Source organism: Oncorhynchus clarkii, chromosome 31, assembly GCF_045791955.1.
Source record: "Oncorhynchus clarkii lewisi isolate Uvic-CL-2024 chromosome 31, UVic_Ocla_1.0, whole genome shotgun sequence".
NCBI classification, from domain to species: domain Eukaryota; kingdom Metazoa; phylum Chordata; class Actinopteri; order Salmoniformes; family Salmonidae; genus Oncorhynchus; species Oncorhynchus clarkii.
The window spans coordinates 3,911,297-3,939,271 of NC_092177.1; the positions used below are offsets into that span (position 1 = coordinate 3,911,297).

A 27,975-nucleotide genomic window follows, 5' to 3' on the forward strand; every position below is an offset into this window, starting at 1 on the left:
GAAGAACGACTCGTTCGCAAAGTGCAAGGAACTATTGGCGAGGCAAGATGGCGGCGCCAGAGGAGCAGGAATTATCTCAGGCGCAGACCGAAAAACTCCTTCAATTTCAGGTACTCAACCTTTCTTCAGCTTACAGTCGTTTTTATAACTCCGTATTAATGTATGTTTAGATATAGGATGGAAATGGTTTAAAAATTAAATCACGTTTATGGTTGTGAAACTGCTTTTTTGACCCCCCCCCCACCCCCCCTAGCGCCACGGTTAACTAACTAACTTAACTAGCTAGTTACCGTTAACGTTAGATAACAACACACCAATTATTTCTCCTCTACAAAACTATTGTCTTGAATTGTCTGTCCGTTCCCGACATTTGCCCCCCCCCCCCCCCCCCATAAATGAAACACATCAGAAAACTTAAATCACTGTATGGTTGAATTAGAAACTACATTTTGAACTTTTAGTTATCTTACAAGGACTTGTCTTAGCCTAGCTAGCTAGTTGTAAGAAGCTAAGGACAGTTAGTTAACTAGGTCAGCAATGCTAACGTTACTTTAGTTATTAAACTGTTTCGCTGAAATATGGTTTTTGAGAGAGGGATCATCAGACACAATTGTTATGGCACATGACTGGTTAGTTCCTAGCAAGGCCCCCTCTGTTTCATCCAGACCCAAGATATGGAAATGTCCTGTAGGAATGATTGAAATACATTTGTTGAACCTGACATCTTTCACATTTCTCACCTATCAATTGGAGATTGATCTGGTATTGTGTACATTAGTGTTAGATCTGTGATTTCAGATTTTTGGATTTGATTTCAGGACTTGACAGGTTTGGAGTCTACGAACCAATGTCGTCGTGCGTTAGAACAACACAATTGGAACATCGAGGTAAGAACTGTCAACCCCCAAAAATACAGGAATGGCTCTTTTTGTTGTTGATGTTGGCCTTGAAGACCCACAATATACACAGGACATCATGCACAATCATTTCTCAGTGGTTACAGTGTTATGAATGGATGACATACAGGGAGTGCAGTAATATATATCATGTGACAAATGTTGCCTTAAATTCATCAAATGGTCATGGTTTTAGTCTTCCTGTGCTGTCCAGGTTGAGATCAAATGGATAGTGTGTGTGTGTGTTTGTTCCCAGGCTGCGGTGCAGGACAGACTGAATGAGCAGGAAGGAGTTCCTAGTGTGTTTAACCCTCCGCCCTCCAGACCCTTACAGGTCAACACAGCAGACCACAGAGTGTATAGTTATATTGTCTCCAGGCCACAACCCAGAGTACGTACACACACTCTCTCTCTCTCTTTCGTGTGTTCTTCTTTAAGCTCATATGTCACTGGTAAATTGTTCTTGTATCTCAATTTGTCTGCAATATGACGTTTATTGCTTGACTGAACAGTGGGTTAACTGCCTGTTCAGGGGCAGAACCACAGATTCGTACCTTTTGTCAGCTCGTGGATTTGAACTTGCAACCTTTCCGGTTACTAGTACAACGCTCTAACCACTAGGCTACCCTGCCGCCCCATTCACACATTCACATACACAGTGGCACAACCTTCTGCTCACAGAAATCAAGTCCGTAACCGAAATCATCCCGCTGTAGTTTTCTCATTGAATCTTCTCCACTGTTCTGATCGTCATGTCTCATCTGGTCTTTTTTATGTTGTTTTTCCTCCAGGGATTAATAGGATGGAGTTACTACATGATAATGTTACCTTTCAGATTGACATATTACACACTTCTGGACATATTCAGGTAATACAAAGAAACTGTATTTGGCCATCAGTTCCCTTGACGTTTCTGTATAAAGGTGACTGATTGGTTCCTCCTCCTCCATCCTAACCAGGTTTGCCCTGCGGTGGGTCAGGCCAGACCCTCGTGGACGAGTCACAGACCCTGTGGGTGACGTGGTGTCCTTCATCCATAGTTTTGAAGAGAAGTACGGTCGATCGCATCCGGTGTTTTACCAGGGGACATATAGCCAGGTGTGTTACTCAGGTTCCCCAGTCCAGTTTCAATCTCAATTTGGGATACTAGTAATAGTACCTTGGACCATCCACAACAGGTATATTGGGAACGCAAAAAAAAAAGTTGTTTTTTAAGGAAGCGGATGTTCCAGAATCCATACAGGTTCAATCCATTCAGAACATACCTTTTGTTGATGTCGTGTATGGGACACCTGCTTGTCCAACATCTCGTTCCGAAATCATGAACGTTAATATGGAGTCTGTCCCCTCCCCTTTGCTGCTATAAACAGCCTCCACTCTTCTGGGAAGGTTTTCCACTAGATGTTGGAACATTTCTGCTATAAACAGCCTCCACTCTTCTGGGAAGGCTTTCCACTAGATGTTGGAACATTTCTGCTATAAACAGCCTCCACTCTTCTGGGAAGGATTTCCACTAGATGTTGGAACATTTCTGCTATAAACAGCCTCCAATCTTCTGGGAAGGCTTTCCACTAGATGTTGGAACATTTCTGCTATAAACAGCCTCCACTCTTCTGGGAAGGATTTCCACTAGATGTTGGAACATTGCTGCTATAATAGCCTCCACTCTTCTGGGAAGGCTTTTCACTAGATGTTGGAACATTGCTGCAGGGACTTGCTTCCATTCAGCCACATTAGTGAGGTCGGGCACTGATTTTGGGCGATTAGTCCTGGCTCGCAGTCAGCGTTCCAATTCATCCCAAAGGTGTTAGATCGGGTCGAGGTCAGGGCTCTGTGCAGGCCAGTCAAGTTCTTCCACACTGATCTCTATAAACCGTTTCTGTGTGGAACTCGCTTTTTGCACAGGACATTGTCATGCTGAAACAGGAAAGGGCTTTCCCCAAACTGTTGCCACAAAGTGGGAAGCACAGAATCGTCTAGAATGTCATTGTATGCTGTAGCGTTAAGATTTCCCTACACTGGAGCTAAGGGGCCTGAACCATGAAAAACAGACCCAGATCGTTATTCCTCCTCCACCAAACTTTACAGTTGGCGCTATGCATTGGGGCAGGTAGCGTTCTCCTGGCATCCGCCAAACTCGGATTTGTCCGTGAAGCGTGATTCATCACTCCAGAGAACGCGTTTTCACTGCTCCAGTGTCCAATGGCGGCGAGCTTTACACCGCGTCAGCCGACGCTTGGCGTTGTGCATGGTGGTGATCTTAGGCTTGTGTGCGGCTGCTCGGCCATGGAAACCCATTTCATGAAGCTCCCGACGAACAGTTCTTGTGCTGACTTTGCTTCCAGAGGCAGTTTGGAACTCGGTAGTGAGGGTTGCTGTCGTGGACAGATGATTGCTACCCGCTTCAGCACTTAGCGTTCCCGTTCATCTTGTGTGGCCTACCACTTCACAGCTGAGCCGTTGTTGCTCCTAGATGTTTCCACTTCACAATAACAGCACTTACAGTTGACCGGGGCAGCTCTAGCAGGGCAGACATTTGATGAACTAACTTGTTGGAAAGATGGCATCCTATGACGGTGCCACGTTGAAAGTCACTGAGCTCTTCAGTAAGGCCATTCTACTGCCAATGTTTGTCTATGGAGATTGCGTGGTTGTGTGCTCGATTTTATACACCTGTCAGCAATATGTGTGGCTTAAATAGCCAAATCCACTCATTTGAAAGGGTATCCTCATACTTGTGTGTGTATATATGGTGTACAGTTGAAGTCAGAAGTTTACATACACCTTAGCCAAATATATTTAAACAACATTTTTCACAATTCCTGACATTTAATCCTAGTAAAAATTCCCTGTTTTAGGTCAGTTAGGATCACCACTTTATTTTAAGAATGTGAAATGTCGGAATAATAGTAGAGAGAATGATTTATTTCAGCTTTTATTTCTTTCATCACATTCCCATTGGGTCAGAAGTTTACATACACTCAATTGGTATTTGGTAGCATTGCCTTTAAATTGTTGAACTAGGGTCAAATGTTTCGGGTAGCCTTCCACAAGCTTCCCACAATAAGTTGGGTGAATTTTGGCCCATTCCTCCTGACAGAGCTGGTGTAACTGAGTCAGATTGTAGGCCTCCTTGCTCGCACACGCTTTTTCAGTTCTGCCCACAAATGTTCTATAGGATTGAGATCGGGACTTTGTGATGGCCACTCCAATACCTTGACTTTGTTGTCCTTAAGCCATTGTGCCACAACTTTGGAAGTATGCTTGGGGTCATTGTCCATTTGGAAGACCAATTTGTGACCAAACTTTAACTTCCTGACTGATGTCTTGATGTTGCTTCAATATATCCACAGAACGTGTCTCCTTCCTGAGCGGTATGACGGCTGCGTGGTCCCATGATGTTTATACTTGCTTACTATTGTTTGTACAGATGATCGTGGTATCTTCAGGCATTTGGAAATTGCTCCCAAGGATGAACCAGACTTGTGGAGGTCTACAATTTTCTTCTGAGGTCTTGGCTGATTTCTTTTGGTTTTCTCATGATGTCAAGCAAAGAGGCACTGAGTTTATCAAATCAAATCAAATTTTATTTGTCACATACACATGGTTAGCAGATGTTAATGCGAATGTAGCGAAATGCTTGTGCTTCTAGTTCCGACAATGCAGTAATAACCAACAAGTAATCTAACTAACAATTCCAAAACTACTGTCTTGTACACAGTGTGAGGGGATAAAGAATATGTACATAAGGATATATGAATGAGTGATGGTACAGAGCAGCATAGGCAAGATACAGTAGATGGTATCGAGTACAGTATGTACAAATGAGATGAGTATGTAAACAAAGTGGCATAGTTAAAGTGGCTAGTGATACATGTATTGCATAAAGATGCAGTAGATGATATAGAGTACAGTATATGACCTCGCCTTCTGGATGATAGCGGGGTGAACAGGCAGTGGCTCGGGTGGTTGTTGTCCTTGATGATCTTTATGGCCTTCCTGTGACATCGGGTGGTGTAGGTGTCCTGGAGGGCAGGTAGTTTGCCCCCGGTGATGCGTTGTGCAGACCTCACTACCCTCTGGAGAGCCTTACGGTTGAGGGCGGAGCAGTTGCCGTACCAGGCGGTGATACAGCCCGACAGGATGCTCTCGATTGTGCATCTGGAGAAGTTTGTGAGTGCTTTTGGTGACAAGCCGAATTTCTTCAGCCTCCTGAGGTTGAAGAGGCGCTGCTGCGCCTTCTTCACGATGCTGTCTGTGTGAGTGGACCAATTCAGTTTGTCTGTGATGTGTATGCCGAGGAACTTAAAACTTGCTACCCTCTCCACTACTGTTCCATCGATGTGGATAGGGGGGTGTTCCCTCTGCTGTTTCCTGAAGTCCACAATCATCTCCTTAGTTTTGTTGACGTTGAGTGTGAGGTTATTTTCCTGACACCACACTCCGAGGGCCCTCACCTCCTCCCTGTAGGCCGTCTCGTCGTTGTTGGTAATCAAGCCTACCACTGTTGTGTCGTCCGCAAACTCGATGATTGAGTTGGAGGCGTGCGTGGCCACGCAGTCGTGGGTGAACAGGGAGTACAGGAGAGGGCTGAGAACGCCCCAGTGTTGAGGATCAGCGGGGTGGAGATGTTGTTGCCTACCCTCACCACCTGGGGGCGGCCCGTCAGGAAGTCCAGGAAGGTAGACCTTGAAATACATCCACAGTTACACCTCCAATTGACTCAAATGATGTCAATTAGCATATCAGAAGCTTCTAAAGCCATGACATAATTTTCTGGAATTTTCCAAGCTGTTGAAAGGAACAGTCAACTTAGTGTTTGTAAACTTCTGACCCACTGGAATTGTGATACAGTGAATTATAAGTTAAATAATCTGTCTGTCAACAATTGTTGGTAAAATGACTTGTCATGCACGAAGTAGATATCCTAACCGACTTGCCAAAACTATAGTTTGTTAACAAGAAATGTGTGGAGTGGTTGAAAAAACGAGTTTTAATGACTCCAACCTAAGTGTATGTAAACTTCTGACTCCAACTGTCTGTGTAACTGGGTTGTTAGCTGGTCGTGTTTATATGTTGTGTTTGTCTGTGTAACTGGGTTGATAGCTGGTCGTGTTTATATGTTGTGTTTGTCTGTGTAACTGGGTTGTTAGCTGGTCGTGTTTATATGTTGTGTTTGTCTGTGTAACTGGGTTGATAGCTGGTCGTGTTTATATGTTGTGTTTGTCTGTGTAACTGGGTTGATAGCTGGTCGTGTTTATATGTTGTGTTTGTCTGTGTAACTGGGTTGTTAGCTGGTCGTGTTTATATGTTGTGTTTGTCTGTGTAACTGGGTTGATAGCTGGTCGTGTTTATATGTTGTGTTTGTCTGTGTAACTGGGTTGATAGCTGGTTATGTTTGTTTCCCCCCTGTAGGCATTGAACGATGCCAAACGTGAGCTTCGCTACTTGTTAGTTTACCTCCATGGAGAGGAGAACCAGGATACAGACCAGTTCTGTCGGTAGGTCCCATAACACAACATATGATCCGTTTTACATGAGGCCAACGTCCACACAAACAGAAACAACACCCCTTTTTCTGAGGGAGACCTGTCAATAATCAGTAGTTTGTTTTTATCTAGTTATAATTCCTCTTCTGTTGGTTTGAATATTTATTCAGTTGATTGGTGGAGGTTTTCCTCGCTCGTTTCCATATTTGTGGCATGTTTGGTATTATTCACATGTCCTCCCCCTCTTCGTTATTAGTATAAATGATTTTATATTAATGTGCTTCTGTTTCCATCTTCCTCCAGCTCCACGTTATGTACAGAAGAGGTCCTGACCTTCCTCAACACCAGGATGCTGTTCTGGGCCTGTTCCACCAGCAGGCCTGAGGGATACAGAGGTACACATCCGTCTATTCTTGCATTGCGTCTTCACTACCTAAATCTCCTAGAGCTGGAGATACATTCGACAAAGAGGAACTGGTCTTATTATGTTACTCGTTGTTGTTGTTGCTGTAAACGAGGTCGTGTTCTCAGTCAGTCTGATCTGGTTAAATAAGATAAAAGTCAGTCATCCGTGCTGGGAATTTAGGATGATTTTCGTCAGTCCTCTAGGATATGAGGAGGAATCTCTTTATTTCCGGATTTTAATCTGTGTTTGGTGTGTGTCTGTTTTTCCCCCTGTGTGTCTGTACCTCAGTGTCCCAGGCGCTGCGTGAGAACACTTACCCGTTCCTGGCCATGATCATGTTGAAGGACCGTAAGATGACGGTGGTGGGACGTCTGGAGGGGCTCATCCAATCAGAGGACCTCCTCAACCAGCTCACCTTCATCATGGAGGCCAACCAGACCTACCTGATGTCTGAACGCCTGGAACGGTAAGGGACTGATTGCAGAGCTGTGGTTTCCAATAGCCCTTCAGACAAAGTCAAAAAGTACGTAAATAGTTTTTTTGTACGTATTTGAAACCCAGGTTTGATTGCTTATTTTACTCATATGAAAAATAATGTGGAGATGGTCTCTGGTCCTGGAGATGTGGTGACGTCTCCCATACGTCTGTCTCTGGTCCTGGAGATGTGGTGAGGTCTGTCTCTGGTCCTGGAGATGTAGTGAGGTCTCCCATACGCCTGTCTCTGGTCCTGGAGATGTGGTGAGGTCTCCCATACGCCTGTCTCTGGTCCTGGAGATGTGGTGAGGTCTGTCTCTGGTCCTGGAGATGTGGTGAGGTCTGTCTCTGGTCCTGGAGATGTGGTGAGGTCTGTCTCTGGTCCTGGAGATGTGGTGAGGTCTCCCATACGTCTGTCTCTGGTCCTGGAGATGTGGTGAGGTCTCCCATACGTCTGTCTCTGGTCCTGGAGATGTGGTGAGGTCTCCCATACGTCTTTCTCTGGTCCTGGAGATGTGGTGAGGTCTCCCATACGTCTGTCTCTGGTCCTGGAGATGTGGTGAGGTCTCCCATACGTCTGTCTCTGGTCCTGGAGATGTGGTGACGTCTCCCATACGTCTGTCTCTGATCCTGGAGATGTGGTGTGGTGAGGTCTCCCATACGTCTGTCTCTGGTCCTGGAGATGTGGCGAGGTCTCCCATACGTCTGTCTCTGGTCCTGGAGATGTGGCGAGGTCTCCCATATGTCTGTCTCTGGTCCTGGAGATGTGGTGAGGTCTCCCATACGTCTGTCTCTGGTCCTGGAGATGTAGTGAGGTCTCCCATACGTCTGTCTCTGGTCCTGGAGATGTGGTGAGGTCTGTCTCTGGTCCTGGAGATGTAGTGAGGTCTCCCATACGCCTGTCTCTGGTCCTGGAGATGTGGTGAGGTCTGTCTCTGGTCCTGGAGATGTGGTGAGGTCTGTCTCTGGTCCTGGAGATGTGGTGAGGTCTGTCTCTGGTCCTGGAGATGTGGTGAGGTCTGTCTCTGGTCCTGGAGATGTGGTGAGGTCTGTCTCTGGTCCTGGAGATGTGGTGAGGTCTGTCTCTGGTCCTGGAGATGTGGTGAGGTCTCCCATACGTCTGTCTCTGGTCCTGGAGATGTGGTGAGGTCTCCCATACGTCTGTCTCTGGTCCTGGAGATGTGGTGAGGTCTCCCATACGTCTTTCTCTGGTCCTGGAGATGTGGTGAGGTCTCCCATACGTCTGTCTCTGGTCCTGGAGATGTGGTGAGGTCTCCCATACGTCTGTCTCTGATCCTGGAGATGTGGTGTGGTGAGGTCTCCCATACGTCTGTCTCTGATCCTGGAGATGTGGTGTGGTGAGGTCTCCCATACGTCTGTCTCTGGTCCTGGAGATGTGGTGAGGTCTCCCATACGTCTGTCTCTGGTCCTAGAGATGTGGTGAGGTCTGTCTCTGGTCCTGGAGATGTGGTGAGGTCTCCCATACGTCTGTCTCTGGTCCTGGAGATGTAGTGAGGTCTCCCATACGTCTGTCTCTGGTCCTGGAGATGTGGTGAGGTCTCCCATACGTCTGTCTCTGGTCCTGGAGATGTAGTGAGGTCTCCCATACGTCTGTCTCTGGTCCTGGAGATGTAGTGAGGTCTCCCATATGCCTGTCTCTGGTCCTGGAGATGTGGTGAGGTCTGTCTCTGGTCCTGGAGATGTGGTGAGGTCTGTCTCTGGTCCTGGAGATGTGGTGAGGTCTGTCTCTGGTCCTGGAGATGTGGTGTGGTCTCCCATACGTCTGTCTCTGGTCCTGGAGATGTGGTGAGGTCTCCCATACATCTGTCTCTGGTCCTGGAGATGTGGTGAGGTCTCCCATACGTCTTTCTCTGGTCCTGGAGATGTGGTGAGGTCTCCCATACGTCTGTCTCTGGTCCTGGAGATGTGGTGAGGTCTCCCATACGTATGTCTCTGGTCCTGGAGATGTGGTGACGTCTCCCATACGTCTGTCTCTGATCCTGGAGATGTGGTGTGGTGAGGTCTCCCATACGTCTGTCTCTGATCCTGGAGATGTGGTGTGGTGAGGTCTCCCATACGTCTGTCTCTGGTCCTGGAGATGTGGTGAGGTCTCCCATACGTCTGTCTCTGGTCCTGGAGATGTAGTGAGGTCTCCCATACGTCTGTCTCTGGTCCTGGAGATGTGGTGAGGTCTGTCTCTGGTCCTGGAGATGTAGTGAGGTCTCCCATACGCCTGTCTCTGGTCCTGGAGATGTGGTGAGGTCTGTCTCTGGTCCTGGAGATGTGGTGAGGTCTGTCTCTGGTCCTGGAGATGTGGTGAGGTCTGTCTCTGGTCCTGGAGATGTGGTGAGGTCTGTCTCTGGTCCTGGAGATGTGGTGTGGTCTCCCATACGTCTGTCTCTGGTCCTGGAGATGTGGTGAGGTCTCCCATACGTCTGTCTCTGGTCCTGGAGATGTGGTGAGGTCTCCCATACGTCTGTCTCTGGTCCTGGAGATGTGGTGAGGTCTCCCATACGTCTGTCTCTGGCCCTGGAGATGTGGTGAGGTCTGTCTCTGGTCCTGGAGATGTGGTGAGGTCTGTCTCTGGTCCTGGAGATGTGGTGAGATCTCCCATACGTCTGTCTCTGGTCCTGGAGATGTGGTGAGGTCTCCCATACGTCTGTCTCTGGTCCTGGAGATGTGGTGAGGTCTCCCATACGTCTGTCTCTCTGGTCCTGGAGATGTGGTGAGGTCTCCCATACGTCTGTCTCTGGCCCTGGAGATGTGGTTAGGTCTGTCTCTGGTCCTGGAGATGTGGTGTGGTCTCCCATACGTCTGTCTCTCTGGTCCTGGAGATGTGGTGAGGTCTGTCTCTGGTCCTGGAGATGTGGTGTGGTCTCCCATACGTCTGTCTCTGGTCCTGGAGATGTGGTGAGGTCTCCCATACGTCTGTCTCTCTGGTCCTGGAGATGTGGTGATGTCTCCCATACGTCTGTCTCTGGTCCTGGAGATGTGGTGAGGTCTCCCATACGTCTGTCTCTGGTCCTGGAGATGTGGTGAGGTCTCCCATACGTCTGTCTCTGGTCCTGGAGATGTGGTGAGGTCTCCCATACGTCTGTCTCTGGTCCTGGAGATGTGGTGAGGTCTGTCTCTGGTCCTGGAGATGTGGTGAGGTCTCCCATACGTCTGTCTCTGGCCCTGGAGATGTGGTGAGGTCTGTCTCTGGTCCTAGAGATGTGGTGAGGTCTCCCATACGTCTGTCTCTGCTCCTGGAGATGTGGTGAGGTCTCCCATACGTCTGTCTCTGGTCCTGGAGATGTGGTGAGGTCTCCCATACGTCTGTCTATGGTCCTGGAGATGTGGTGTGGTCTTCCATACGTCTGTCTCTGGTCCTGGAGATGTGGTGACGTCTCCCATACGTCTGTCTCTGGTCCTGGAGATGTGGTGACGTCTCCCATACGTCTGTCTCTGATCCTGGAGATGTGGTGAGGTCTCCCATACGTCTGTCTCTGGTCCTGGAGATGTGGTGACGTCTCCCATACGTCTGTCTCTGGTCCTGGAGATGTGGTGACGTCTGTCTCTCTGGTCCTGGAGATGTGGTGACGTCTGTCTCTCTGGTCCTGGAGATGTGGTGACGTCTGTCTCTCTGGTCCTGGAGATGTGGTGACGTCTGTCTCTCTGGTCCTGGAGATGTGGTGACGTCTGTCTCTCTGGTCCTGGAGATGTGGTGACGTCTGTCTCTCTGGTCCTGGAGATGTGGTGACGTCTGTCTCTCTGGTCCTGGAGATGTGGTGACGTCTGTCTCTCTGGTCCTGGAGATGTGGTGACGTCTGTCTCTCTGGTCCTGGAGATGTGGTGACGTCTGTCTCTCTGGTCCTGGAGATGTGGTGACGTCTGTCTCTCTGGTCCTGGAGATGTGGTGAGGTCTCCCATACATCTGTCTCTGGTCCTGGAGATGTGGTGAGGTCTCCCATACGTCTTTCTCTGGTCCTGGAGATGTGGTGAGGTCTCCCATACGTCTGTCTCTGGTCCTGGAGATGTGGTGAGGTCTCCCATACGTCTGTCTCTGGTCCTGGAGATGTGGTGACGTCTCCCATACGTCTGTCTCTGATCCTGGAGATGTGGTGTGGTGAGGTCTCCCATACGTCTGTCTCTGATCCTGGAGATGTGGTGTGGTGAGGTCTCCCATACGTCTGTCTCTGGTCCTGGAGATGTGGTGAGGTCTCCCATACGTCTGTCTCTGGTCCTAGAGATGTGGTGAGGTCTGTCTCTGGTCCTGGAGATGTGGTGAGGTCTCCCATACGTCTATCTCTGGTCCTGGAGATGTAGTGAGGTCTCCCATACGTCTGTCTCTGATCCTGGAGATGTGGTGAGGTCTGTCTCTGGTCCTGGAGATGTAGTGAGGTCTCCCATACGCCTGTCTCTGGTCCTGGAGATGTGGTGAGGTCTGTCTCTGGTCCTGGAGATGTGGTGAGGTCTGTCTCTGGTCCTGGAGATGTGGTGAGGTCTGTCTCTGGTCCTGGAGATGTGGTGAGGTCTGTCTCTGGTCCTGGAGATGTGGTGTGGTCTCCCATACGTCTGTCTCTGGTCCTGGAGATGTGGTGAGGTCTCCCATACGTCTGTCTCTGGTCCTGGAGATGTGGTGAGGTCTCCCATACGTCTGTCTCTCTGGTCCTGGAGATGTGGTGAGGTCTCCCATACGTCTGTCTCTGGTCCTGGAGATGTGGTGTGGTCTCCCATACGTCTGTCTCTCTGGTCCTGGAGATGTGGTGAGGTCTCCCATACGTCTGTCTCTCTGGTCCTGGAGATGTAGTTATGTCTCCCATACGTCTGTCTCTGGTCCTGGAGATGTGGTGAGGTCTCCCATACGTCTGTCTCTGGTCCTGGAGATGTGGTGAGGTCTCCCATACGTCTGTCTCTGGTCCTGGAGATGTGGTGAGGTCTCCCATACGTCTGTCTCTGGCCCTGGAGATGTGGTGAGGTCTGTCTCTGGTCCTGGAGATGTGGTGAGGTCTGTCTCTGGTCCTGGAGATGTGGTGAGATCTCCCATACGTCTGTCTCTGGTCCTGGAGATGTGGTGAGGTCTCCCATACGTCTGTCTCTGGTCCTGGAGATGTGGTGAGGTCTCCCATACGTCTGTCTCTCTGGTCCTGGAGATGTGGTGAGGTCTCCCATACGTCTGTCTCTGGCCCTGGAGATGTGGTTAGGTCTGTCTCTGGTCCTGGAGATGTGGTGTGGTCTCCCATACGTCTGTCTCTCTGGTCCTGGAGATGTGGTGAGGTCTGTCTCTGGTCCTGGAGATGTGGTGAGGTCTCCCATACGTCTTTCTCTGGTCCTGGAGATGTGGTGAGGTCTCCCATACGTCTGTCTCTGGTCCTGGAGATGTGGTGAGGTCTCCCATACGTCTGTCTCTGGTCCTGGAGATGTGGTGACGTCTGTCTCTCTGGTCCTGGAGATGTGGTGACGTCTGTCTCTCTGGTCCTGGAGATGTGGTGACGTCTGTCTCTCTGGTCCTGGAGATGTGGTGAGGTCTCCCATACATCTGTCTCTGGTCCTGGAGATGTGGTGAGGTCTCCCATACGTCTTTCTCTGGTCCTGGAGATGTGGTGAGGTCTCCCATACGTCTGTCTCTGGTCCTGGAGATGTGGTGAGGTCTCCCATACGTCTGTCTCTGGTCCTGGAGATGTGGTGACGTCTCCCATACGTCTGTCTCTGATCCTGGAGATGTGGTGTGGTGAGGTCTCCCATACGTCTGTCTCTGATCCTGGAGATGTGGTGTGGTGAGGTCTCCCATACGTCTGTCTCTGGTCCTGGAGATGTGGTGAGGTCTCCCATACGTCTGTCTCTGGTCCTAGAGATGTGGTGAGGTCTGTCTCTGGTCCTGGAGATGTGGTGAGGTCTCCCATACGTCTATCTCTGGTCCTGGAGATGTAGTGAGGTCTCCCATACGTCTGTCTCTGATCCTGGAGATGTGGTGAGGTCTGTCTCTGGTCCTGGAGATGTAGTGAGGTCTCCCATACGCCTGTCTCTGGTCCTGGAGATGTGGTGAGGTCTGTCTCTGGTCCTGGAGATGTGGTGAGGTCTGTCTCTGGTCCTGGAGATGTGGTGAGGTCTGTCTCTGGTCCTGGAGATGTGGTGAGGTCTGTCTCTGGTCCTGGAGATGTGGTGTGGTCTCCCATACGTCTGTCTCTGGTCCTGGAGATGTGGTGAGGTCTCCCATACGTCTGTCTCTGGTCCTGGAGATGTGGTGAGGTCTCCCATACGTCTGTCTCTCTGGTCCTGGAGATGTGGTGAGGTCTCCCATACGTCTGTCTCTGGTCCTGGAGATGTGGTGTGGTCTCCCATACGTCTGTCTCTCTGGTCCTGGAGATGTGGTGAGGTCTCCCATACGTCTGTCTCTCTGGTCCTGGAGATGTAGTTATGTCTCCCATACGTCTGTCTCTGGTCCTGGAGATGTGGTGAGGTCTCCCATACGTCTGTCTCTGGTCCTGGAGATGTGGTGAGGTCTCCCATACGTCTGTCTCTGGTCCTGGAGATGTGGTGAGGTCTCCCATACGTCTGTCTCTGGCCCTGGAGATGTGGTGAGGTCTGTCTCTGGTCCTGGAGATGTGGTGAGGTCTGTCTCTGGTCCTGGAGATGTGGTGAGATCTCCCATACGTCTGTCTCTGGTCCTGGAGATGTGGTGAGGTCTCCCATACGTCTGTCTCTGGTCCTGGAGATGTGGTGAGGTCTCCCATACGTCTGTCTCTCTGGTCCTGGAGATGTGGTGAGGTCTCCCATACGTCTGTCTCTGGCCCTGGAGATGTGGTTAGGTCTGTCTCTGGTCCTGGAGATGTGGTGTGGTCTCCCATACGTCTGTCTCTCTGGTCCTGGAGATGTGGTGAGGTCTGTCTCTGGTCCTGGAGATGTGGTGAGGTCTCCCATACGTCTTTCTCTGGTCCTGGAGATGTGGTGAGGTCTCCCATACGTCTGTCTCTGGTCCTGGAGATGTGGTGAGGTCTCCCATACGTCTGTCTCTGGTCCTGGAGATGTGGTGACGTCTCCCATACGTCTGTCTCTGATCCTGGAGATGTGGTGTGGTGAGGTCTCCCATACGTCTGTCTCTGGTCCTGGAGATGTGGCGAGGTCTCCCATACGTCTGTCTCTGGTCCTGGAGATGTGGCGAGGTCTCCCATATGTCTGTCTCTGGTCCTGGAGATGTGGTGAGGTCTCCCATACGTCTGTCTCTGGTCCTGGAGATGTAGTGAGGTCTCCCATACGTCTGTCTCTGGTCCTGGAGATGTGGTGAGGTCTGTCTCTGGTCCTGGAGATGTAGTGAGGTCTCCCATACGCCTGTCTCTGGTCCTGGAGATGTGGTGAGGTCTGTCTCTGGTCCTGGAGATGTGGTGAGGTCTGTCTCTGGTCCTGGAGATGTGGTGAGGTCTGTCTCTGGTCCTGGAGATGTGGTGAGGTCTGTCTCTGGTCCTGGAGATGTGGTGAGGTCTGTCTCTGGTCCTGGAGATGTGGTGAGGTCTGTCTCTGGTCCTGGAGATGTGGTGAGGTCTCCCATACGTCTGTCTCTGGTCCTGGAGATGTGGTGAGGTCTCCCATACGTCTTTCTCTGGTCCTGGAGATGTGGTGAGGTCTCCCATACGTCTGTCTCTGGTCCTGGAGATGTGGTGAGGTCTCCCATACGTCTGTCTCTGATCCTGGAGATGTGGTGTGGTGAGGTCTCCCATACGTCTGTCTCTGATCCTGGAGATGTGGTGTGGTGAGGTCTCCCATACGTCTGTCTCTGGTCCTGGAGATGTGGTGAGGTCTCCCATTCGTCTGTCTCTGGTCCTAGAGATGTGGTGAGGTCTGTCTCTGGTCCTGGAGATGTGGTGAGGTCTCCCATACGTCTATCTCTGGTCCTGGAGATGTAGTGAGGTCTCCCATACGTCTGTCTCTGATCCTGGAGATGTGGTGAGGTCTGTCTCTGGTCCTGGAGATGTAGTGAGGTCTCCCATACGCCTGTCTCTGGTCCTGGAGATGTGGTGAGGTCTCTCTCTGGTCCTGGAGATGTGGTGAGGTCTGTCTCTGGTCCTGGAGATGTGGTGAGGTCTGTCTCTGGTCCTGGAGATGTGGTGAGGTCTGTCTCTGGTCCTGGAGATGTGGTGTGGTCTCCCATACGTCTGTCTCTGGTCCTGGAGATGTGGTGAGGTCTCCCATACGTCTGTCTCTGGTCCTGGAGATGTGGTGAGGTCTCCCATACGTCTGTCTCTCTGGTCCTGGAGATGTGGTGAGGTCTCCCATACGTCTGTCTCTGGTCCTGGAGATGTGGTGTGGTCTCCCATACGTCTGTCTCTCTGGTCCTGGAGATGTGGTGAGGTCTCCCATACGTCTGTCTCTGGTCCTGGAGATGTAGTTATGTCTCCCATACGTCTGTCTCTGGTCCTGGAGATGTGGTGAGGTCTCCCATACGTCTGTCTCTGGTCCTGGAGATGTGGTGAGGTCTCCCATACGTCTGTCTCTGGTCCTGGAGATGTGGTGAGGTCTCCCATACGTCTGTCTCTGGCCCTGGAGATGTGGTGAGGTCTGTCTCTGGTCCTGGAGATGTGGTGAGGTCTGTCTCTGGTCCTGGAGATGTGGTGAGATCTCCCATACGTCTGTCTCTGGTCCTGGAGATGTGGTGAGGTCTCCCATACGTCTGTCTCTGGTCCTGGAGATGTGGTGAGGTCTCCCATACGTCTGTCTCTCTGGTCCTGGAGATGTGGTGAGGTCTCCCATACGTCTGTCTCTGGCCCTGGAGATGTGGTTAGGTCTGTCTCTGGTCCTGGAGATGTGGTGTGGTCTCCCATACGTCTGTCTCTCTGGTCCTGGAGATGTGGTGAGGTCTGTCTCTGGTCCTGGAGATGTGGTGAGGTCTCCCATACGTCTTTCTCTGGTCCTGGAGATGTGGTGAGGTCTCCCATACGTCTGTCTCTGGTCCTGGAGATGTGGTGAGGTCTCCCATACGTCTGTCTCTGGTCCTGGAGATGTGGTGACGTCTCCCATACGTCTGTCTCTGATCCTGGAGATGTGGTGTGGTGAGGTCTCCCATACGTCTGTCTCTGGTCCTGGAGATGTGGCGAGGTCTCCCATACGTCTGTCTCTGGTCCTGGAGATGTGGCGAGGTCTCCCATATGTCTGTCTCTGGTCCTGGAGATGTGGTGAGGTCTCCCATACGTCTGTCTCTGGTCCTGGAGATGTAGTGAGGTCTCCCATACGTCTGTCTCTGGTCCTGGAGATGTGGTGAGGTCTGTCTCTGGTCCTGGAGATGTAGTGAGGTCTCCCATACGCCTGTCTCTGGTCCTGGAGATGTGGTGAGGTCTGTCTCTGGTCCTGGAGATGTGGTGAGGTCTGTCTCTGGTCCTGGAGATGTGGTGAGGTCTGTCTCTGGTCCTGGAGATGTGGTGAGGTCTGTCTCTGGTCCTGGAGATGTGGTGAGGTCTGTCTCTGGTCCTGGAGATGTGGTGAGGTCTGTCTCTGGTCCTGGAGATGTGGTGAGGTCTCCCATACGTCTGTCTCTGGTCCTGGAGATGTGGTGAGGTCTCCCATACGTCTGTCTCTGATCCTGGAGATGTGGTGTGGTGAGGTCTCCCATACGTCTGTCTCTGATCCTGGAGATGTGGTGTGGTGAGGTCTCCCATACGTCTGTCTCTGGTCCTGGAGATGTGGTGAGGTCTCCCATACGTCTGTCTCTGGTCCTAGAGATGTGGTGAGGTCTGTCTCTGGTCCTGGAGATGTGGTGAGGTCTCCCATACGTCTGTCTCTGGTCCTGGAGATGTAGTGAGGTCTCCCATACGTCTGTCTCTGGTCCTGGAGATGTGGTGAGGTCTGTCTCTGGTCCTGGAGATGTAGTGAGGTCTCCCATATGCCTGTCTCTGGTCCTGGAGATGTGGTGAGGTCTGTCTCTGGTCCTGGAGATGTGGTGAGGTCTGTCTCTGGTCCTGGAGATGTGGTGAGGTCTGTCTCTGGTCCTGGAGATGTGGTGTGGTCTCCCATACGTCTGTCTCTGGTCCTGGAGATGTGGTGAGGTCTCCCATACATCTGTCTCTGGTCCTGGAGATGTGGTGAGGTCTCCCATACGTCTTTCTCTGGTCCTGGAGATGTGGTGAGGTCTCCCATACGTCTGTCTCTGGTCCTGGAGATGTGGTGAGGTCTCCCATACGTATGTCTCTGGTCCTGGAGATGTGGTGACGTCTCCCATACGTCTGTCTCTGATCCTGGAGATGTGGTGTGGTGAGGTCTCCCATACGTCTGTCTCTGATCCTGGAGATGTGGTGTGGTGAGGTCTCCCATACGTCTGTCTCTGGTCCTGGAGATGTGGTGAGGTCTCCCATACGTCTGTCTCTGGTCCTAGAGATGTGGTGAGGTCTGTCTCTGGTCCTGGAGATGTGGTGAGGTCTCCCATACGTCTGTCTCTGGTCCTGGAGATGTAGTGAGGTCTCCCATACGTCTGTCTCTGGTCCTGGAGATGTGGTGAGGTCTGTCTCTGGTCCTGGAGATGTAGTGAGGTCTCCCATACGCCTGTCTCTGGTCCTGGAGATGTGGTGAGGTCTGTCTCTGGTCCTGGAGATGTGGTGAGGTCTGTCTCTGGTCCTGGAGATGTGGTGAGGTCTGTCTCTGGTCCTGGAGATGTGGTGAGGTCTGTCTCTGGTCCTGGAGATGTGGTGTGGTCTCCCATACGTCTGTCTCTGGTCCTGGAGATGTGGTGAGGTCTCCCATACGTCTGTCTCTGGTCCTGGAGATGTGGTGAGGTCTCCCATACGTCTGTCTCTGGTCCTGGAGATGTGGTGAGGTCTCCCATACGTCTGTCTCTGGCCCTGGAGATGTGGTGAGGTCTGTCTCTGGTCCTGGAGATGTGGTGAGGTCTGTCTCTGGTCCTGGAGATGTGGTGAGATCTCCCATACGTCTGTCTCTGGTCCTGGAGATGTGGTGAGGTCTCCCATACGTCTGTCTCTGGTCCTGGAGATGTGGTGAGGTCTCCCATACGTCTGTCTCTCTGGTCCTGGAGATGTGGTGAGGTCTCCCATACGTCTGTCTCTGGCCCTGGAGATGTGGTTAGGTCTGTCTCTGGTCCTGGAGATGTGGTGTGGTCTCCCATACGTCTGTCTCTCTGGTCCTGGAGATGTGGTGAGGTCTGTCTCTGGTCCTGGAGATGTGGTGTGGTCTCCCATACGTCTGTCTCTGGTCCTGGAGATGTGGTGAGGTCTCCCATACGTCTGTCTCTCTGGTCCTGGAGATGTGGTGATGTCTTCCATACGTCTGTCTCTGGTCCTGGAGATGTGGTGAGGTCTCCCATACGTCTGTCTCTGGTCCTGGAGATGTGGTGAGGTCTCCCATACGTCTGTCTCTGGTCCTGGAGATGTGGTGAGGTCTCCCATACGTCTGTCTCTGGTCCTGGAGATGTGGTGAGGTCTGTCTCTGGTCCTGGAGATGTGGTGAGGTCTCCCATACGTCTGTCTCTGGCCCTGGAGATGTGGTGAGGTCTGTCTCTGGTCCTAGAGATGTGGTGAGGTGTCCCATACGTCTGTCTCTGCTCCTGGAGATGTGGTGAGGTCTCCCATACGTCTGTCTCTGGTCCTGGAGATGTGGTGAGGTCTCCCATACGTCTGTCTATGGTCCTGGAGATGTGGTGTGGTCTTCCATACGTCTGTCTCTGGTCCTGGAGATGTGGTGACGTCTCCCATACGTCTGTCTCTGGTCCTGGAGATGTGGTGACGTCTCCCATACGTCTGTCTCTGATCCTGGAGATGTGGTGAGGTCTCCCATACGTCTGTCTCTGGTCCTGGAGATGTGGTGACGTCTCCCATACGTCTGTCTCTGGTCCTGGAGATGTGGTGACGTCTCCCATACGTCTGTCTCTGGTCCTGGAGATGTGGTGACGTCTGTCTCTCTGGTCCTGGAGATGTGGTGACGTCTGTCTCTCTGGTCCTGGAGATGTGGTGACGTCTGTCTCTCTGGTCCTGGAGATGTGGTGACGTCTGTCTCTCTGGTCCTGGAGATGTGGTGACGTCTGTCTCTCTGGTCCTGGAGATGTGGTGACGTCTGTCTCTCTGGTCCTGGAGATGTGGTGACGTCTGTCTCTCTGGTCCTGGAGATGTGGTGACGTCTGTCTCTCTGGTCCTGGAGATGTGGTGACGTCTGTCTCTCTGGTCCTGGAGATGTGGTGACGTCTGTCTCTCTGGTCCTGGAGATGTGGTGACGTCTGTCTCTCTGGTCCTGGAGATGTGGTGACGTCTGTCTCTCTGGTCCTGGAGATGTGGTGACGTCTGTCTCTCTGGTCCTGGAGATGTGGTGAGGTCTCCCATACATCTGTCTCTGGTCCTGGAGATGTGGTGAGGTCTCCCATACGTCTTTCTCTGGTCCTGGAGATGTGGTGAGGTCTCCCATACGTCTGTCTCTGGTCCTGGAGATGTGGTGAGGTCTCCCATACGTCTGTCTCTGGTCCTGGAGATGTGGTGACGTCTCCCATACGTCTGTCTCTGATCCTGGAGATGTGGTGTGGTGAGGTCTCCCATACGTCTGTCTCTGATCCTGGAGATGTGGTGTGGTGAGGTCTCCCATACGTCTGTCTCTGGTCCTGGAGATGTGGTGAGGTCTCCCATACGTCTGTCTCTGGTCCTAGAGATGTGGTGAGGTCGGTCTCTGGTCCTGGAGATGTGGTGAGGTCTCCCATACGTCTATCTCTGGTCCTGGAGATGTAGTGAGGTCTCCCATACGTCTGTCTCTGATCCTGGAGATGTGGTGAGGTCTGTCTCTGGTCCTGGAGATGTAGTGAGGTCTCCCATACGCCTGTCTCTGGTCCTGGAGATGTGGTGAGGTCTGTCTCTGGTCCTGGAGATGTGGTGAGGTCTGTCTCTGGTCCTGGAGATGTGGTGAGGTCTGTCTCTGGTCCTGGAGATGTGGTGAGGTCTGTCTCTGGTCCTGGAGATGTGGTGTGGTCTCCCATACGTCTGTCTCTGGTCCTGGAGATGTGGTGAGGTCTCCCATACGTCTGTCTCTGGTCCTGGAGATGTGGTGAGGTCTCCCATACGTCTGTCTCTCTGGTCCTGGAGATGTGGTGAGGTCTCCCATACGTCTGTCTCTGGTCCTGGAGATGTGGTGTGGTCTCCCATACGTCTGTCTCTCTGGTCCTGGAGATGTGGTGAGGTCTCCCATACGTCTGTCTCTCTGGTCCTGGAGATGTAGTTATGTCTCCCATACGTCTGTCTCTGGTCCTGGAGATGTGGTGAGGTCTCCCATACGTCTGTCTCTGGTCCTGGAGATGTGGTGAGGTCTCCCATACGTCTGTCTCTGGTCCTGGAGATGTGGTGAGGTCTCCCATACGTCTGTCTCTGGCCCTGGAGATGTGGTGAGGTCTGTCTCTGGTCCTGGAGATGTGGTGAGGTCTGTCTCTGGTCCTGGAGATGTGGTGAGATCTCCCATACGTCTGTCTCTGGTCCTGGAGATGTGGTGAGGTCTCCCATACGTCTGTCTCTGGTCCTGGAGATGTGGTGAGGTCTCCCATACGTCTGTCTCTCTGGTCCTGGAGATGTGGTGAGGTCTCCCATACGTCTGTCTCTGGCCCTGGAGATGTGGTTAGGTCTGTCTCTGGTCCTGGAGATGTGGTGTGGTCTCCCATACGTCTGTCTCTCTGGTCCTGGAGATGTGGTGAGGTCTGTCTCTGGTCCTGGAGATGTGGTGTGGTCTCCCATACGTCTGTCTCTGGTCCTGGAGATGTGGTGAGGTCTCCCATACGTCTGTCTCTCTGGTCCTGGAGATGTGGTGATGTCTCCCATACGTCTGTCTCTGGTCCTGGAGATGTGGTGAGGTCTCCCATACGTCTGTCTCTGGTCCTGGAGATGTGGTGAGGTCTCCCATACGTCTGTCTCTGGTCCTGGAGATGTGGTGAGGTCTCCCATACGTCTGTCTCTGGTCCTGGAGATGTGGTGAGGTCTGTCTCTGGTCCTGGAGATGTGGTGAGGTCTCCCATACGTCTGTCTCTGGCCCTGGAGATGTGGTGAGGTCTGTCTCTGGTCCTAGAGATGTGGTGAGGTCTCCCATACGTCTGTCTCTGCTCCTGGAGATGTGGTGAGGTCTCCCATACGTCTGTCTCTGGTCCTGGAGATGTGGTGAGGTCTCCCATACGTCTGTCTATGGTCCTGGAGATGTGGTGTGGTCTTCCATACGTCTGTCTCTGGTCCTGGAGATGTGGTGACGTCTCCCATACGTCTGTCTCTGGTCCTGGAGATGTGGTGACGTCTCCCATACGTCTGTCTCTGATCCTGGAGATGTGGTGAGGTCTCCCATACGTCTGTCTCTGGTCCTGGAGATGTGGTGACGTCTCCCATACGTCTGTCTCTGGTCCTGGAGATGTGGTGAGGTCTCCCATACGTCTGTCTCTGGTCCTGGAGATGTGGTGACGTCTGTCTCTCTGGTCCTGGAGATGTGGTGACGTCTGTCTCTCTGGTCCTGGAGATGTGGTGACGTCTGTCTCTCTGGTCCTGGAGATGTGGTGACGTCTGTCTCTCTGGTCCTGGAGATGTGGTGACGTCTGTCTCTCTGGTCCTGGAGATGTGGTGACGTCTGTCTCTCTGGTCCTGGAGATGTGGTGACGTCTGTCTCTCTGGTCCTGGAGATGTGGTGACGTCTGTCTCTCTGGTCCTGGAGATGTGGTGACGTCTGTCTCTCTGGTCCTGGAGATGTGGTGACGTCTGTCTCTCTGGTCCTGGAGATGTGGTGACGTCTGTCTCTCTGGTCCTGGAGATGTGGTGACGTCTGTCTCTCTGGTCCTGGAGATGTGGTGACGTCTGTCTCTCTGGTCCTGGAGATGTGGTGAGGTCTCCCATACATCTGTCTCTGGTCCTGGAGATGTGGTGAGGTCTCCCATACGTCTTTCTCTGGTCCTGGAGATGTGGTGAGGTCTCCCATACGTCTGTCTCTGGTCCTGGAGATGTGGTGAGGTCTCCCATACGTCTGTCTCTGGTCCTGGAGATGTGGTGACGTCTCCCATACGTCTGTCTCTGATCCTGGAGATGTGGTGTGGTGAGGTCTCCCATACGTCTGTCTCTGATCCTGGAGATGTGGTGTGGTGAGGTCTCCCATACGTCTGTCTCTGGTCCTGGAGATGTGGTGAGGTCTCCCATACGTCTGTCTCTGGTCCTAGAGATGTGGTGAGGTCTGTCTCTGGTCCTGGAGATGTGGTGAGGTCTCCCATACGTCTGTCTCTGGTCCTGGAGATGTAGTGAGGTCTCCCATACGTCTGTCTCTGGTCCTGGAGATGTGGTGAGGTCTGTCTCTGGTCCTGGAGATGTAGTGAGGTCTCCCATACGCCTGTCTCTGGTCCTGGAGATGTGGTGAGGTCTGTCTCTGGTCCTGGAGATGTGGTGAGGTCTGTCTCTGGTCCTGGAGATGTGGTGAGGTCTGTCTCTGGTCCTGGAGATGTGGTGAGGTCTGTCTCTGGTCCTGGAGATGTGGTGTGGTCTCCCATACGTCTGTCTCTGGTCCTGGAGATGTGGTGAGGTCTCCCATACGTCTGTCTCTGGTCCTGGAGATGTGGTGAGGTCTCCCATACGTCTGTCTCTCTGGTCCTGGAGATGTGGTGAGGTCTCCCATACGTCTGTCTCTGGTCCTGGAGATGTGGTGTGGTCTCCCATACGTCTGTCTCTCTGGTCCTGGAGATGTGGTGAGGTCTCCCATACGTCTGTCTCTCTGGTCCTGGAGATGTAGTTATGTCTCCCATACGTCTGTCTCTGGTCCTGGAGATGTGGTGAGGTCTCCCATACGTCTGTCTCTGGTCCTGGAGATGTGGTGAGGTCTCCCATACGTCTGTCTCTGGTCCTGGAGATGTGGTGAGGTCTCCCATACGTCTGTCTCTGGCCCTGGAGATGTGGTGAGGTCTGTCTCTGGTCCTGGAGATGTGGTGAGGTCTGTCTCTGGTCCTGGAGATGTGGTGAGATCTCCCATACGTCTGTCTCTGGTCCTGGAGATGTGGTGAGGTCTCCCATACGTCTGTCTCTGGTCCTGGAGATGTGGTGAGGTCTCCCATACGTCTGTCTCTCTGGTCCTGGAGATGTGGTGAGGTCTCCCATACGTCTGTCTCTGGCCCTGGAGATGTGGTTAGGTCTGTCTCTGGTCCTGGAGATGTGGTGTGGTCTCCCATACGTCTGTCTCTCTGGTCCTGGAGATGTGGTGAGGTCTGTCTCTGGTCCTGGAGATGTGGTGTGGTCTCCCATACGTCTGTCTCTGGTCCTGGAGATGTGGTGAGGTCTCCCATACGTCTGTCTCTCTGGTCCTGGAGATGTGGTGATGTCTCCCATACGTCTGTCTCTGGTCCTGGAGATGTGGTGAGGTCTCCCATACGTCTGTCTCTGGTCCTGGAGATGTGGTGAGGTCTCCCATACGTCTGTCTCTGGTCCTGGAGATGTGGTGAGGTCTCCCATACGTCTGTCTCTGGTCCTGGAGATGTGGTGAGGTCTGTCTCTGGTCCTGGAGATGTGGTGAGGTCTCCCATACGTCTGTCTCTGGCCCTGGAGATGTGGTGAGGTCTGTCTCTGGTCCTAGAGATGTGGTGAGGTCTCCCATACGTCTGTCTCTGCTCCTGGAGATGTGGTGAGGTCTCCCATACGTCTGTCTCTGGTCCTGGAGATGTGGTGAGGTCTCCCATACGTCTGTCTATGGTCCTGGAGATGTGGTGTGGTCTTCCATACGTCTGTCTCTGGTCCTGGAGATGTGGTGACGTCTCCCATACGTCTGTCTCTGGTCCTGGAGATGTGGTGACGTCTCCCATACGTCTGTCTCTGATCCTGGAGATGTGGTGAGGTCTCCCATACGTCTGTCTCTGGTCCTGGAGATGTGGTGACGTCTCCCATACGTCTGTCTCTGGTCCTGGAGATGTGGTGAGGTCTCCCATACGTCTGTCTCTGGTCCTGGAGATGTGGTGACGTCTGTCTCTCTGGTCCTGGAGATGTGGTGACGTCTGTCTCTCTGGTCCTGGAGATGTGGTGACGTCTGTCTCTCTGGTCCTGGAGATGTGGTGACGTCTGTCTCTCTGGTCCTGGAGATGTGGTGACGTCTGTCTCTCTGGTCCTGGAGATGTGGTGACGTCTGTCTCTCTGGTCCTGGAGATGTGGTGACGTCTGTCTCTCTGGTCCTGGAGATGTGGTGACGTCTGTCTCTCTGGTCCTGGAGATGTGGTGACGTCTGTCTCTCTGGTCCTGGAGATGTGGTGACGTCTGTCTCTCTGGTCCTGGAGATGTGGTGACGTCTGTCTCTCTGGTCCTGGAGATGTGGTGACGTCTGTCTCTCTGGTCCTGGAGATGTGGTGACGTCTGTCTCTCTGGTCCTGGAGATGTGGTGACGTCTGTCTCTCTGGTCCTGGAGATGTGGTGACGTCTGTCTCTCTGGTCCTGGAGATGTGGTGACGTCTGTCTCTCTGGTCCTGGAGATGTGGTGACGTCTGTCTCTCTGGTCCTGGAGATGTGGTGAGGTCTGTCTCTCTGGTCCTGGAGATGTGGTGAGGTCTCCCATACGTCTATCTCTGGTCCTGGAGATGTGGTGACGTCTGTCTCTCTGGTCCTGGAGATGTGGTTACGTCTGTCTCTGGTCCTGGAGATGTGGTGACGTCTGTCTCTCTGGTCCTGGAGATGTGGTGACGTCTGTCTCTGGTCCTGGAGATGTGGTGACGTCCGTCTCTGGTCCTGGAGATGTGGTGACGTCCGTCTCTGGTCCTGGAGATGTGGTGACGTCCGTCTCTCTGGTCCTGGAGATGTGGTGACGTCCGTCTCTCTGGTCCTGGAGATGTAGTGAGGTCTCCCATACGTCTGTCTCTGGTCCTGGAGATGTGGTGACGTCTCCCATACGTCTGTCTCTGGTCCTGGAGATGTAGTGACGTCTCCCATACGTCTGTCTCTGGTCCTGGAGATGTGGTGACGTCTCCCATACGTCTGTCTCTCTGGTCCTGGAGATGTGGTGACGTCTGTCTCTCTGGTCCTGGAGATGTGGTGACGTCCGTCTCTCTGGTCCTGGAGATGTGGTGACGTCCGTCTCTCTGGTCCTGGAGATGTGGTGACGTCCGTCTCTCTGGTCCTGGAGATGTGGTGACGTCTGTCTCTCTGGTCCTGGAGATGTGGTGACGTCCGTCTCTCTGGTCCTGGAGATGTGGTGACGTCTGTCTCTCTGGTCCTGGAGATGTGGTGACGTCTGTCTCTCTGGTCCTGGAGATGTGGTGACGTCCGTCTCTCTGGTCCTGGAGGTGTGGTGACGTCCGTCTCTCTGGTCCTGGAGATGGAGGTTAATTGAACGTGTCTGTGTATTCCAGGGAGGAGAGGAACCAGACGCAGGTGTTGCGGGCGCAGCAGGACGAGGCCTACCTGGAGTCGCTGAGAGCCGACCAGGAGAAGGACCGGAGGAAGAGGGAGGAGCAGGAGAAGGTCCAGGCGGAGGAGGAGAAGGTCCGGCAGACCGTCCTGGCCGAGGAGAGGAGGAGGAGGGTGAGGACACCTTGATACTGTCTGGCTCTCCTCTTTCTCTGTCTTGTCTTTTTGTCTCCTCACACACACTGTCTGCTCGCGCTCTCTGTTCTCTGACTTCTCTCTCTCTGACTTCTCTCTCTCTGACTTCTCTCTCTCTCTCTCTCTCTGACTTCTCTCTCTCTCTCTCTCTCTGACTTCTCTCTCTCTCTCTCTCTCTGACTTCTCTCTCTCTCTCTCTCTCTGACTTCTCTCTCTCTCTCTCTCTCTGACTTCTCTCTCTCTCTCTCTCTCTGACTTCTCTCTCTCTCTCTCTCTCTGACTTCTCTCTCTGACTTCTCTCTCTCTCTCTCTCTCTGACTTCTCTCTCTCTCTCTCTCTGACTTCTCTCTCTCTCTCTCTCTCTGACTTCTCTCTCTCTCTCTGACTTCTCTCTCTCTCTGACCTCTCTCTCTCTCTCTCTGACTACATTTAAAACCGTTTCTTATCTTGGTCTTTGTTGTTGCCAGTTTGACTGTGGCTAACTAATTCTGTTCTTTTTAAGACGCTGGACGAAGAGAAGGAGCACAAGTCAGAATGTCTTCCCCCCGAGCCCCCAGCAGACGACCCCGACAGCGTCAAGATAGTTTTCAAACTGCCTAACGACACCAGAGTAGAGAGGCGGTTCCTCTTCCAGCAGTCTCTGACGGTAAGACGGTCTGACCGTACGAACACAGCTCTGCTCGGTAAGACACAGTCTGACCGTATGAACACAGCTCTGCTCGGTAAGACACAGTCTGACCGTATGAACACAGCTCTGCTCGGTAAGACACAGTCTGACCGTACGAACACAGCTCTGCTCGGTAAGACACAGTCTGACCGTATGAACACAGCTCTGCTCGGTAAGACACAGTCTGACCGTATGAACACAGCTCTGCTCGGTAAGACACAGTCTGACCGTATGAACACAGCTCTGCTCGGTAAGACACAGTCTGACCGTATGAACACAGCTCTGCTCGGTAAGACACAGTCTGACCGTATGAACACAGCTCTGCTCGGTAAGACACAGTCTGACCGTACGAACACAGCTCTGCTCGGTAAGACACAGTCTGACCGTATGAACACAGCTCTGCTCGGTAAGACACAGTCTGACCGTATGAACACAGCTCTGCTCGGTAAGACACAGTCTGACCGTACGAACACAGCTCTGCTCGGTAAGACACAGTCTGACCGTACGAACACAGCTCTGCTCGGTAAGACACAGTCTGACCGTATGAACACAGCTCTGCTCTTTTAAACGGTTGACTCACAGTTCTACACAGCAAACTCCTAGTCACTCTTCCATGTGTAGCGTCATTGTAACAGTCTGATTTTAAACTCCCCTGGCAAATACCAATGGAACTTATGGTCTTGACAACAACAACAAAAAACACCCATCTCTCCCTCTGTTTCTCCAGGTAATATACGACTTCCTGTTCTCGTTGAAGGAGACCCCGGAGAAATTCCAGATAGTTACCAACTTCCCCCGCCGGGTTCTGCCCTGCCTTCCCACGGAGGAGCAGCCCAACCCCCCCAGCCTCAAAGAGGCCGGCCTCAGCCGTTCAGAGGTCCTCTTTGTTCAGGACCTCACGGACGATTGACACCTATAGCTAACCCTCTCTCCTCCAACGTGAGGAAATCCGCTGTTCTGTTTTTTTTTTTCCTTGTTTCTTCCCCCATTTTTTTTAAATGGCCGTTGTGCACTAGGGGTCACCGTCTGAAATAATGAAACAAATACTGTTGTTTTAAAAGGAGAGACATGTGAACTCCCTGTACATACGTTAGATATTTAAAGAACAAGGCTGAAAAAAAGCATTGCTTATTTTTTATTATTATTATTATTATTATTATTCAATCAAAGTTGACTCTATAATGTAATTGTCTTGAGACGACCGAACAAGCGAGGGGGGGTTTGAGTTTCCGTACCGCCTGCAGTTTGGAACGACAACCCAGTTCAACAAGAAGAGGGCCACAGCTTTGACCTCTTATCTCTAGTGTAACAGTCTGCCTGTGGTGACTCATAGATGCCTATTTCTCCTGTCACATCGGAAGGGGCTGGTCATGTTTAAGATGTCATTTTCCAACAACTATAAATTAAACATTTTTAAAATGTTGTGATGGTTTTGATAATATTCCTGGCTGTCTTTTCCCATCCCCAGCTCTCTTGGTCTGATAAATCTCAGACTTCCTCCCAGACTCTCTGCTGATTTTTGTAGGTATGTGGGAGAACAAGTGTATTATGCCAACCTGAATAATTT

At 52.0% G+C, this 27,975-nt stretch overlaps 1 protein-coding gene across 1 annotated transcript; it reads left to right on the top strand.

Annotated features, from left to right (window-relative positions):
- Window positions 1-12: 12 nt before the first annotated feature.
- LOC139390564 (Fas associated factor family member 2) lies at window positions 13-27,831 on the top strand. Its single transcript, XM_071137767.1, has 11 exons — window positions 13-110; window positions 819-887; window positions 1,153-1,287; window positions 1,688-1,764; window positions 1,856-1,994; window positions 6,312-6,397; window positions 6,689-6,780; window positions 7,080-7,257; window positions 25,549-25,720; window positions 26,244-26,387; window positions 27,136-27,831. Exons 1-11 carry the CDS (start codon window positions 48-50, stop codon window positions 27,316-27,318), a joined length of 1,338 nt encoding a protein of 445 aa, XP_070993868.1. The 5' UTR covers window positions 13-47; the 3' UTR covers window positions 27,319-27,831.
- The last annotated feature ends 144 nt before the right edge of the window (window positions 27,832-27,975 follow it).

Excerpts from the sequence above, each read along its gene's own strand:
- LOC139390564 (XM_071137767.1), top strand. The coding sequence starts at position 48 with ATGGCGGCGCCAGAGGAGCAGGAATTATCTCAGGCGCAGACCGAAAAA. Across the intron at positions 888-1,152 it reads AACACAATTGGAACATCGAG|GCTGCGGTGCAGGACAGACT; the intron begins GTAAGAACTGTC and ends GTTTGTTCCCAG. Across the intron at positions 25,721-26,243 it reads CCGAGGAGAGGAGGAGGAGG|ACGCTGGACGAAGAGAAGGA; the intron begins GTGAGGACACCT and ends GTTCTTTTTAAG.